This window comes from Cydia fagiglandana, chromosome 15 (genome assembly GCF_963556715.1).
Source record: "Cydia fagiglandana chromosome 15, ilCydFagi1.1, whole genome shotgun sequence".
Classification (NCBI taxonomy): Eukaryota; Metazoa; Arthropoda; class Insecta; order Lepidoptera; family Tortricidae; genus Cydia; species Cydia fagiglandana.
In genome coordinates, this window is record NC_085946.1 from 8339312 (window position 1) to 8353200 (window position 13889).

General features: G+C 36.7%; 1 protein-coding gene across 11 annotated transcripts in view; it reads right to left on the reverse strand.

Annotated features, from left to right (window-relative positions):
* The window catches only part of LOC134671299 (apoptosis-stimulating of p53 protein 2-like), a 408163-nt gene that overhangs the window by 96484 nt on the left and 297790 nt on the right, over positions 1-13889 (reverse strand). For 4 of the 11 annotated variants that reach the window (XM_063529119.1, XM_063529112.1, XM_063529117.1 and 1 more), the window contains exon 2: positions 2807-3560. The exons of 5 other annotated variants lie outside the window; for them this stretch is intronic. In XM_063529119.1, the coding sequence (XP_063385189.1) occupies positions 2807-3517 (711 nt within the window). In that variant the 5' untranslated portion in view covers positions 3518-3560. The remainder of the gene's footprint in view (positions 1-2806; positions 3561-13889) is intronic. 2 more of the 11 variants (XM_063529115.1, XM_063529114.1) reach the window with 1 other exon arrangement.

Consider the following 13889-nt stretch of genomic DNA (forward strand, 5'->3'; position numbering starts at 1 on the left):
TAGTGGTGCGTTTTAGACCCATTTTCGTAGTTTTTTTCCATCAAGCGAAAGATGTTTAATCTGGTTTCGAATAGATGATGTTTATACAAACTTGTTGTGGTCTTAAGTGCACTCACTGCAGTAAAAGTAAATTGCCAGCGTAAAAATTTGCATTTCCTAAGTAGTTGACACCAGGCGTAAATAAGTTAAAAACTTTTCACAGCTAAAACAGTAATTAATTTGGTTATCTTCTAGGACGAGATAAAATGCATAATTATTTATGAAGGAGCCGCCTAGAGCACTCCGGAGCGGGTTTCAAGTGCGGGCGGTTATCCCGCCGCCCAAGTTAATATCACTCGGTCCATGTAAAATTAAATGCAAACACAAATTCACTACGGCCAAAATCCTTCATGTCATTTACGCAGTTAATAAAGTTGGGACAAATCCCCAGGGTAATTTTATTCGAGAATCATTCGACGACAGAAACTAAATCAAAGTGACAAGCGTAGTCTTATAACCAACAGCTCCCGTTTCGAGTTAACGAAAAGTAGGCCCGACGGAACGCCCGCTGGAAGCCTGGGAATAAATAGTCGAGGCCACGACCTATAAACATACCCTGAACGTTTCCACTTCTCACTCGGCCTGCTTTCTTTTCAAAGGCATTTTTCAAAAGACAGGTGACTGCGCGTTTTAGCGCGAGGCCTTTCGCTTTAATAGGCGCAGCGTTATATAAAAATAAAGAAAATAAACATTTAGAGAATTCTTTACACCTCTCTGGCACGTCTCGGAGACTTTGAAGCAAGTTTCAATGGGCACCACGAAATACGAGTTTTGTTTACGCGCCATAAAGCGAAGTTAAACGTAAACAATGAATCACCGGTATACGAGAAGCTAGTATTGTTGCCGCGACGGCTCACCTTCGCCAGACAATGTAGAACGTTCGAAAAGGCATTTTGTTATAAATTTGTTTTCTATAAACAAAATGTGAGCCGGCAACTGCGGGGCCTAACGCTTTACCATAGAAAAATATAGTAAGAATAGAGTGCTCACTCCATACATCAGTTTTGCTACCAAAACGACTATTATTTTCGCAGTCGACATCTAGCATCGAGTAGCGGAATTATCATCAGTATCGCTACTCGATACTAGAATTCTCTAGTATCGCGACTCACGAAAATTGTATTGAACAACAATTTACAACTAATATTAAAAACAGAAGTCGTTGAAAATAGAGTTCCAGTTAATCCGAATATTAGTTGAAAATTGTTGAGCATTAGACTTTTCGGTCGGTGCTACATCTAATGTCAAGTAGCAGTACTGCTAATTCCGCTGCTCGATGCTACATGTCGACTACAAAAATGCTTAAGTATAGTCTTTTTGGTACTAAAACTGAAGTATGGAGTGAGCACTCTATGTACTTTTTCTCTATGGCTTTATGGAGGTGTAAATGGTTTTAGTGACCGTTATACGATGTGAACTTGTTTTATGCGGGGACCGGCGCGCCGCAAAGTAACTTCGTTTGCTCATATGACTTCGTTCACTCGTGTATTTTCTCAGCATAATAACGAAGTATAAACACTTTCCACTAGCTTTGTGTACAAATTATTCTGTATAACGCGACTTGACAAATTAATTATGCAGCAGTTTAACGCTTCGCGTGTTTTAATAAAAAATACTACATCTTAGGCCATGAATATTTTACATAAAAACTTTTTTATTATAAAAACCGTTCTATAACGGATGGGTGACATTTTTTGAGAAATTCGTTGCGTTGCCGTGATAAAAAACCTAGCCCTTATCAGCTCCTACCCTTGATATACCACTGATTTGGATTCCTTGAAGTATAAAATGATGACATAATGGAACAAGTGAGCACTGTCCATGAATTAAAAGCTCTCGGAAAAAGTAAGTTGCCAAAGTTATCCAAGAATAAAGAGGGTTAAATTTCTAAAAGAGTTTTCTTTTTAAATTGGTTCCTTAATTAATATTTATTTTTCCTTCCCCTTTGGTTGTCACAGGGATTAAATTGATAGCAAAAGGGTGAAGTCCCTAGTTGTCACGAGAATCAGGAGCAACCGCAGACAGGTAAATTAATTAAATGTGACGTTCCACGGCAAAAGGTACCTTATGGCGGCTGGCGCTTACGTGGCATAGCGCCGCCATAATATTGGAGCGGCGTTAATAATAGCGTAAGCGCCAACCGCCATAAGGTACCTTTATTCGTGGGACATCACAAATTGAGACCTTAACCTAATGTTACCTTGGTGATATAAGCACACGGTGATGCTCAAAAGCGAAGTACTCTTACCTGCAAATAAGAAAGTTTTAATGAGACATGGATTTTGTGTCTGCAGAACCTTAAAATATGTATGTATAACATTTTAGGTAATTTTATTACAAATGATATTTGAGTGAATTGCAAAAAAAAATTACATAGTTAAAGACCTGTAATTAGCGAAAAGTTAATTAGTTCCATTGTGTTACAATACAATTTACACGGCTAATTTTCGTAACACAAATTAATCAATTAAATTAAGACTAATTACTGCTTCTTAACTACGCTTAATTATGTTAAAATTAATCATATTACTCATTTCATCAAATGCCTTCAGGCATGCCTATTTGTATTTTGTAGGTATAAAATAAAAGCTATGTTATTTGTATTAAATAAAAGCTAAGAATAAGAAGAAAACAATGTTTTGGTGTGATTTTAATACCGGCAAAAACATACATTGCCATGAATACCTAAACGTTTTATAGAGAAATTCTATTTTCCATCGGTAAAGACATTAGAATTGCTCTAATTTCGTTAGAAATATGTTCTTACCACATGGTCCTTAACCGCTATAACACTATCAGTCTTCCCTGTAACCGTTTGGTCATTTTTTGCTCCATCGACGAACACACTATCCACCAAAATCTCTTTACTGTTTATCCTCGCGTGGTTAATAAGATCGGGCTTCTCAGTACTCATCAAATTACTCGAGTTCTCGTTCGAACAGTTCTCTCCGGAGCGCCGGTCATCGTCCGAGCGCGATTTATCCTCCGAACATTTCATTTTGAAACACGATATTGATTTCTTACTTTCCTTAGCTGAAGCATCTCGACTAATCGCACCATTTTTATCACTCTTAGTTTCATCTTTCTGGTGACATTTTTCATTTTCCGACTTGAGCCGCTTTTTCTTACCGTTCCATTTCGAAGCCTTTTTAGATCGATTGCTATCGTCGCTAGTGCCGATGTCAGAGCAGACCGGATTGACGAGAATCTTAGTTGATTTAGCTTTCCGTTCGATCTTTCGCAGATTCAAAAGGCTTCCGGAGGAATTAATATAGGAGGGCGAGGAGGTTAGCGACGGAGAACTTTCTTTGGTTTCGTCGCTTAAGCGGCGAGCGGGTTTCGCAAGCATTTGGATAGTTTTCATCGAGTCCGCGACGTTGTGGCGAGGCCTGCTGGAGCCTAGCGGGCCCATGGTAACGGGCGGTCCTCCTCTGAATGATAAGGCCGTTTCTGTTGGCTGACATACACAAGCTAGCATTTTCACTAAGTCAACTTATCCTTACATTTTCTTGAAATCTAACCTGACGAAATTGTTTTTATAAACTGGAAGCCTTCGCAAATTCGCATAAGTTATTTAAGTTCTCAGACATAGATTAACAATGGCTATTATGGTGTGCTTAACGCAAGGCTAAGCACGAGCACCATTAAATAGGACTAAACGTTTAGAATGTCGTAACACGGTTTCCCACACGCCGTAACACTGACATTCACTCCGCCGAAAGTTATGGAGCATTGTTTCACACTGTGTAGGGATAAACATTACCGCGAAGCTGCTAATATCCTGGCAATAATTTTACTAAATGGCATTTGTGAGAATTAGCTTAGGTCGGTGGGATAAAGTCTCATTTACTGAGACAACAATTTATTGTCTCAAATGTAAAGGAATTTGAAAACTTTCTTAAGCAATTCTTTCATTCCACAAGCGGCACTGGAACGTATTTCCTGATAGGAAGTTAAAAGGCAAGTCTTTGTAGTGGCACGTAATGTTTTCAACTCGACTGAAAGTTAACGCTATCGGGTTTTGTATGGTGGTGTATTGGCTGTTCATTGTGTGCCTATGGCTCACAAAAACATTGACAGAAAATTAGATTACATTGTTAAAAACTTGTGGTTAACTCGTAACTCGACGCTATAGATCAAGGTTGATTCTTATCGAACTTTTCACTACTAATCTGAAAACATATCGACTACCTCTTCACACTGAATTTGAATTATTGAAGTGTATTTCTTTTAATATGGTGTGCAACAAAAAGTACCGAATTGAAAGTTTGTAATATTCGAATTTTAAGACAACCATTTCTTACAAAAGTAATGCTAATAATTAGGCAGTATTTTTACCCTGTTTGTGACTAACTTTGATAGGAAACTGTTATTCTTTAATAACAACGTTATCTATAGATACTTTACGCATTCGCCCACGTAGTACAATTCCTAGGCTTACAGACCGCTTCGAACTTAAACTGACATCAGAATTATATTTGAATCATGTTATTTAGTTATCATGAGATTCATGAGTCTTACACGAAATGGACAAGTACGAACGAAATGCATGATATCTGAATGACATCAGTTAGATGTGATTCTGATATCAGTGCACGTTCGAGTTGGCCTGTTAGTCAATCTCTTCCGAACAGCTTTCCCGACTTTACATATGCATGTCGTATTAACGCTCATGCATATTACCTACATGAATAATCTCTCATCGACCAATCATGCCTCGAGCTATTAAGCAATATGGCGCATACATTACCGATTACTGAAAATTGCACATGACGTATTTATTTACTATAATATGTTTGCTTACTTATTGCAGTAAAATGTATCGCTAAAGGCTGTTTGGAACTATGGAATTTAACTTTACGTTTATTTTATACCAATGTTGTAATTGAAACTGTATAATTAGGTATTCTACCTTAAAACACTAATTGCCTAAATTGCAGATAGCGGAGATTCTTAGCCTTACAAATTGGTATTTTATTTTTTAATAACTTTTTTTAACTCAGCCCGAACTTTTTAAATAAGTTATTATCAGGCAGGCATTATTACGATTACATACTTGTAAAACAAGTAATTATTAAGAACCAAAAAGTTTGTAAACTTGGAATGTAAACAAATTCCGCAGACTTTACACAGATTGCTGTTAACTTAGCGAAGAAATTAGATCCCAAATGAGCTGTAAATCCATTTAAACAAGGCAATATTTCCTGGTTATTGTCTCCTTTATTACAGTTATTTTTTGTTAATGAGCATATTTTATCTTCATTAAAATTATTATTTTATTTATCTACAGAGTAAACAAACTGGGTTAACTGGGGCATTATATGTGACTACATTTATACCAAATAGTAGGTAAGAGTAAGTAAGATTTATGCCAACATTTCATTAATTCATACAACCATATTTTTAGTTTTTACAGTCAAAAGCTTAATATAAGGAAATAATGAATTTCAGGATGGACAAAATAATGACTTGCATAATTTGCAAGTTTCTAATATTATAAAAAAGAAAGCTCATAGCAAACAAATACGCTAAGCACCGAAAGCAATAATAAGGGTATATTTGCTTCGCCGGTCGTTCCACAAATATTACCTAATTACCAATACCCACGAGAGTTAATTACTGTCATATTTAATATCAGGCAAGTCAATTTCGAATACAGAGTAAATATTGAGCCAGTGAAATATTTGTAATAGAATTGCAAATGTCATTAGAACGCTAAGAGTAAAAGGGATGTTAATAAATGCAAGGGAATTTGTAGCACGGGACGGGACTATGGGACGAATTTTAATTCTTGACATTACTCAGAAATGTTTTTTTTTTGAGTTCATCATGAATCCAAAGTTATAAAGATTAATGACAATAGTAAGCTTTAAACGTAGCCTAAAGACCGTTAAATTACAGGGATACATTATTGGGACTGGCATCCTTAAAATAAGTTTTTGGCAAATATTTCATTTTTGGTACGAGTATTTATGGCTGACAGTACTTTTCTTTACACAGGCAATTAATACTCATTGAGACAATTCTAAAAACCCCAAACAAAATTAGGTTTCGTTGTTTTATCACAGAGTTCCTATGGCCACCTCCGGTCTCAATCATCAGATCAGCTCGATGACACCATAATATTGCATTGTCACCCGACTTACATATGTATGCAAAATTTCAGTTCAAGCGGAATCCGGGAAGTGGATCAAGTTTAACTTGCAAGATTTGATTACAGATCGACAACGGGACAGGTGAAACTAAATAAAAGCTTGTAAATAATGTCGTCGTCGTCACTATGAAATACTTGGAATGTTCGGGAACGACAAAACAAAAGAAAGCGCAGATAAAATATTTTCTAATTGAAGGCTTCTTTCATCGAACCTCCGTAAGTGGCTCCCGGCGATATGAATCAAATCACGACACAAACTGGCACATAATGTCACTATCACTAACACAAAGCAGTCACATAACGTGTGACATATGAAGCACACACACACACACACAGGAAGTGGCATCGGAAGCAGAAACGGGAAACAGGGGACGGAGCTCCCATCAAGCTTCCTCGGACTTCTGGTAATAGCGAAACGAACTCTATGTATATAGCGCTTAGGATCAAACGGCAAGTTTTTACCTCGAATAGTATTTCCTACTGATTTTATCATAAATTTGATGCGAAGTAGATAGACACATACGAGTAGACTACGATTTATTTTATATACCTAGCTTTACAAAAACAGTCGATTTAATTTGCGACCTATCATATTTTATTTTACCTATAATTCGTAGAATTTATGAAGTACGGTTTGTTAACGTAGATGAAACTGAAATAAGCGCTTAAGTGTGGCTCACGACTAGCACCCATAGAGTCGTCTTTCTTTATGCTTCGTCTAGTGGAAAAATAATCTGTATATGATACACTCTTGAAACTATGCTTCTATCTCCCCTAAATGTAATACTCGATAGTTTCGTAAGAACCGTCGAGCTCGTTCGCTACTCATAAAGTGAAAGAAAAGTGCCAATATTCTGTTGCAAATATATCAGTTCAAGAGTTCAATCACTGTAATAAATATCGTTACATATTTCCTTGTTTTATTTGAATACGTTGAAAAATGTTTATGACTGTGATGGGTACGTATCTACACCCACCGCGATTTCTAAAAATAAAAAGCGTCCAAGAATAAATCTTCGCCAAAGTTGATTCAGAAGCCTAACGAACAAAAAAAAAACTTTTACCCAAAAATTAAGAGAAAGATTGGTAAACAATAGTCCTTTCATTCGCTTCCAACTCTTTAGAATTTTATCCGCTACGTCGATCCAACTTTAGCAGCCCTTTGGTTGATTGAAACTGATTAATTTTCCTCGCGTTTTTGCAACTCTGCCGGAGATTACAGGTATTATTTTGTTAAGTAAATCCTCCAAGTTCCGGTTCATCCAAAAGGGAGCGATAGAACAAACACGCAAATTGGGAAGAGCTCAGAGCCACCGTGAATCCAATTTCAGAAAAAATATGTAAAAAGATACATGCGGCGAAAGCTGTGAACGAGCTGAATTCTTATATCGAATACGGAGAAAGAATAAAGGAGCATAAAGGACTTTAGGGGCGTAGACAGAGTTAGACAGAAAATAATTAGGTACATATTTAGGTATTATGCTCGACGTTCTAACAATCTCTCATTGAGATAGTTCCTAGATGAGAAAATGTAAAATCGAGTGACAGAACGTGCAATTTATACATCGTCTTTCAACTAAAATTTGTTTTAAAGAATGTTTACCTGTAATTTTAATTTTTTTTTTTTTTTTCTAGCCTACTTGGTGTCCCACTGCAGGGCAATTTTAATTTAAGAAAGTTTAATTTTATGTTATGTTTAATTATCTTCACATGAGTTAGCTGGATCATTTGTTTAAAGTCCCTAGTAGCACAAAAAAAAATTCTATTAAAAGGACTTTTGCAAACCATCCCTTTGTTAGTATTTTATATGTATTTACTACTTTGTAATCGTTTTTATTGTAATGGTGTAATTACTCGTAATGACAGACACATTTTACTTCAGAGTTAAAAACAATGCAAATGCTTTTCATCTTTTCTTATTTAAGTAGACACTCGCTCAATCCACATTTAAGATAAGATCTACTTATTAAAAAGATCACTGAGCGACGAAGCGAACGTCGCCAAGAATGATCTTTTATTTACTGAAGCTGCTTTTCGATTTAGTTTTAATACGATAAAATACATTATCCAAAATACATTTCCACCAACCATTGGGGACGGGAATAAATAAATAACGCCCGGATACTTTAATTATCAGGGGAGCAGATGTGACCGACAGTAACGCACGTCGCATGCTCATGAAATTATTGACGGGGTCCGATGATCTGCCCAATTACACACTGATTTAATTATCGAACCCATATCAGAGTGACTTGCGAGAGCCTTTAGACCAATAACTTATTAAACGGCAATATCACAGGAAATCAAACACCTCTGGGAATAGGAATATAGCATTCTGTTTGTGTCCATATAATCGATTTGGGGCCTTGTGCCTAGTTGTGGTCAAAGCCTGCAGGCGATTTGCCAATCAAAATCAACCTGCTAACAGTTCAGTTGACGATTAAAATATTTAACTAGTGAAATTTTACATATTGCAACACACAAAAGCTTACTTTTCTCTTATTAACCTTAAAGTGACATTCCATTTCCAACTGCAGCTGCAATACTGTTCATTTTCTATGGAAATTGACAATGACAGCGACGCGTTTCTATAGTAAAATGAACAGTATTGCAGCTGCAGTTGGAAATGGAATGTCACTCTTAATGACTTACGTTTCTTTTTAACTCTGATAACAGGCGAGGGTATAAATTAAAATTTTAAATAGGTAACTGTAACAGAACGCAATGACAGCTCAAAATCTGCAGAATCCATCGTTATGAATTGCTCTGAAGTCGGCGCCATCGATTATTACATGATTGATGAATGATGAACCCATCATTCGTAACATGTGTCAAGTAAATAGGTACTTAATTATGATATGTATCTTCAATTATTGCCTACCAATCTAGCCTTTTTTTTCCTTTACTTATGATAATTATTAAACACTTCAAATTCTGAAAATACGGTTGAAAATTAGTTCTATTAACAGAAATCTAACTTCCTACACATTATTATTTGTCAAAATTAAACACAAACAAAGGACCATATACAACGAGGAATACAAACGAAATACATAAACATGGCCAAGGGTCCACCATTCGGTACAGAATTATTAATCCCTATGCGATTTTAATATTAAATAAGTAATTCCCGATAAAGCCTACAGTTTCCGTAATAAATATTATAGACGGATCAGTATAACTCCTTCCCCTGTTCGTTTAGCCGATTAAGGATTATAATGTGAGGCGCATTAACCCCAATAATCTAATAGAATAAGGCTTAGTTTAAAACAGCCTTAAATCAATTTCGGCACGTACAGACCTCTCATCGAAGAAATACTCCGATAAACGAAGAGTATTGGTTGCTTTAGATTCTAAAAGTAAATTAATAATTATATGCGATTTTTTCTGAATATAATTCGTGATGTTCTAAAAAAATACTAGTCAGATTATATTATTGTACTAAATCGGACTGTGCTAAATTACGCTTCATATACTTATTTTAGTTTAAATTCTAGGCACACCCAATAACAAGGCTAGTTATATTACAAACCTTTCTTTAATTACGAACGATAATATCAATAAGTACTTCTCACTCAAAATTAATAATAGGGTCAAAAGTAGGATCACTTAGAGACATTTGCACCATCCCGGTAACCCGGGGTTAACCGGTTTCAATTACTACCCATGCAGCCAAACAAGACATCCGCGCCAGGCCACAACAATTTTGTCATATAAAGCAGTAGTACCACGATCCCGACTATCGGGTCATTCGGCCTGGAAGGGAAAGAAATCATAAAATACCCGATAGTAGGGTTTTCGGCACTGAATGTGTTAAAACCAGTGTCAAATTGTACTGGTAACTGGTAAGTATGGTAACTCCAGGTTTAACCGATTAACCCCGGGTTACTATTTATTAATAACTATTAGTTGTTGAACAACTAAGTAGGTGATTGCTAGTGAAGTTTTAACTAGATCGTATAATGTATTTAGAAGTAAAAATAATCGATTTAGAAGTTCCTCGCTGATTAGTCTAAGTATGAATGGAGGATACAGACATAAGTATCTATCTGTACAAGGTTCGGTACTTTCTCCACGCTATTAACTCTGCCCTTGGAGGCATAAATTTGAATAATATGAAAGTAGTAGGCGAGCAAATTTACTACCCAGTAATGAATTCTGTAATGAGTTATTGGACTTTGACTAGAATTGAAAGTTGGAGATATTAATTTGTGATCGTCCCTTCGACGCGGTAAGTAACTCACCTAATGCATGGCTATTATGCTGCTTTAGTCATAAATACGTAGGAATACTAAAGTGTTGATTATTTACGACGTTTCTAGCCATTCCTTTCGTCTTACCTTAAACACTAGATTGTGAGTTAAAACCTAGTGTTTAACTATTTATGAATAACTTTTTATAACGGAGTCTGTAATAAATTGCTTGAGCGTGTCTTTCAGATTTGCCAAGACAAATCTTACAAATAAATATCATCATCATCATCATATCAGCCAGAGGACGTCCTCCTCTAGGCCTCCCCTAAAGAGTGCCACAATGACCGGTCTTGCGCCACCCGCATTCGGCGAACTCCCGCGACCTTCACCAAATAAATATAGAGACGTCTTTTTAATGCAAGACAGCACCCGCGTGAAGGCCGCTGCAGTAATACCGTACTTCTATACCGTAGCCGTAATGCAGCTACAGTTGACATCCCTTTTATCTACAATGCTACAGCGGCGTTACTGATGCTGTCACCATCCGACTGCCACCTTTCTGACTACAAATATAAGGCTAAGCGTATGCTGAGACGCTGGCGACGCAGTTCACGCAGCGCAGCGCAGAGCAGATTTTGTAGAGTATAGAACTTCCTTTAGCTACGCACGCTGCATCGCAAGGATGTTCCATACTTTACAAAATCTGCGCTGCGCTGCGCTGCGCGAACTACGTCGCCTGCGTCTCAGCGTACGCCTAGCCTAATGGCTCCTCTACACGATGGGCGTCCAAGCGTACGTCGTCGTCGTACGTCCAAGGGACGCAGATAGCAATATCACTTGCTCCTCTAACGCATACATGCGTCCCTTGGAGTGGCCGGCGTTGGCCCATCGAGTAGAGGAGTCATAACACTGTGTCAGATATAGTCATAGATGACTGCGTCCAATAATTTCTCTATGAAATGATTATCTTTGTTTACAGCGCGTGATGATCTGTTGCCGCTATTTGCCCGCTCAACCAGCGGCGCGAGTCGTGCTCGCGGGTCCGGCGGGCGGCTCTGAAAAGTTTACCCCGTCCTCCAGGGACGAGCTAGGGTTACATTCCTACTTAGCTATGAAACTCGGCACTCGAAATATGAACGATAAAACTTTTGAGTGTTATTTAAATTTTGTGCAGATTGAAATATAGCTCGCATGAAATCTCCGCAGTTTGTGACATAATGTAGTTCCAGTTTCGTACCTACAGTCGAGTGCATATACATGTATACATTTATTCACCTTAACCCATTGCAATAAGGTGAAAAAATGTTTACATATTTATGCGCTCGACTGTACATACCTACACAGTGCATCTAATTTGCTGGCAAATATTATACCCGTTTGTTGTATTAATTTAATAAGTGTGAAGGGTGATGAGTGGAAACGAGTATACTTAACAAAGAACCCACTAATCCCACTATTCATTTTACGCGGTTAGAAACTCACTTTTGAAATATAAGTACTCGCTTTTTATCCTAACAGTGATTATCACTTAGGCACCCAAAGTAATAAGATAACAACGGAGCCATCTAATGCAGCATCGTTTACCTATTTAAAAGAACGAATACAATTCTTCTAACTTTTTAAGTAAAGATTGCTATAAAGCCAATTTGTTATAAAGTGGCATCCCTAGAAGTTCATAACGACGATGAAGCGTCCCATCGAACTTGGTAAAACTAATTTCGAGCCGCGAAGATCACATAAGGAAACTTTGCTCTTGTTGGCAACAATCCCTTTTGTACATGATTTGCGTCGACTTTTTTTAATATTCATAATCCCTAACTTGGACTTGTGTTTGAATTCTTTAGAAATTTCTCATTGTTTTAAACGCAGACTAGATGATAAGTATGTCAAAATGTTCAAGAATTGGTTTGGTTTGTACGTAGCCTTTGGTTTTTATATTGTAGGTGCCGACGCTTCGGTATTATTTTCTCTATTTGAATAAATATATTAGACTCTATAATGTTATGTTTAGCTATACTCAATTACAACAGCCTATTTCTTCGATGTGTATATTATGGTACGCTTAAAAGTGACTACTTGTATTTTGGAAGCAACTGTATCTATTTTGATAAAGTTTTATTTTTTATATTTGATGTCGGTTGTATTGTACCTTAAACTTTTAAATGGTTACAAAAATACGGCTCAGTTGTTATTGCAGACGTTGTACTAAATTGCTTCAACGTGCTATCACTATCAGCGATCTAGGCTTCTGATAAGCACACTCGTTTGCGCCAAACGATTTCAACCAAGAGCTCGAAGACAGGTCACATTCTCCCAACCAAGTACATGTAAATGACACTTTAACTTGTCTTCAGTAAGGTTCATAGTCGCCTGACGAAAGTGGTTTAAGAAGGCTAAGCTGATTGCAGTAAGTACAAGTGCTACCTGTTGGACGCTAACGTTAAATTAATGTCGTCTTTCCTTCGCCCGTTTATTATACCTCTTAAATAGAGACTACGAAAGTAATATTGAAGCTTGTAAAAGAATTTCGCTGTCAGTCGCTAGATTACAAGATATTAAAAAATATTCACGAGGCCGGGCGCGAGTTAATGAATCGTAATCGTGTTTCTTGGTTATTTTATAATAGCATTTCCTGGGCAAATGTGATAAAATAATGTTCGTATATAATCGTTAAATATTAACAACAATAAGACTCAAAGGAACACAGTAATCCACAAAGGAATACAGTGATTTAAACAAAAATGTAAGAAATAGGTATTTCAATGAAATCTTTCCAATTTCCACAAGCAAACAACCAAATAAGCAATACCATGTTTTTTCGACCACGGGTCAAAACATACCGGCATTTAGATTACAAATAATATTACAAATACCTATAGGTATAATTAAATTAAAACAATTAGGAAAATATCAAGATATCCCAATAATGTAGACATAGTAATTGAATAAAGTCATAAACACATAATAGGTAATTAAATGCCTTTTTATGAGTTTAAGTTTCCATCGAAAAATGAAAGTGAAATAAGTTTCAAATGTCTGAATAATCTTGTAAAATGAATACCTTACTACTCATTCGCATATATCAATCAAGCACCACTTAATGTCAACCTTTAACGGTAACAAGATATCAATATCAAATTGGATTTCCATTCGATAGTGTTGATTCGTGTTTCGAACTATTCATTCCACACTTGTCATCGCAAACACGAGGCGAGCCGATCCAGGCCTTTATGTAAATCCAATAGGTAGGTAGGTTCCATTTCCCCGAAGGATAATACATCCGCGTCAAAGGGGGTCAAAGAGAGAAGGCATGAAAGAAGGCCTTCTATTTTGAGGTGCGAGGTAAATATCTACGAAACTGACACGATAGAATTGATACAAGTCTATCGCTGTCTAAAATTGTACGTAAATAAATAAATGTTGTAGTACAATTTTGCACAGAACACACAATTTTTACCATTTCTTACCGGTCTTTTTCCTAACTTGGCTTAATTTGGTTTTTA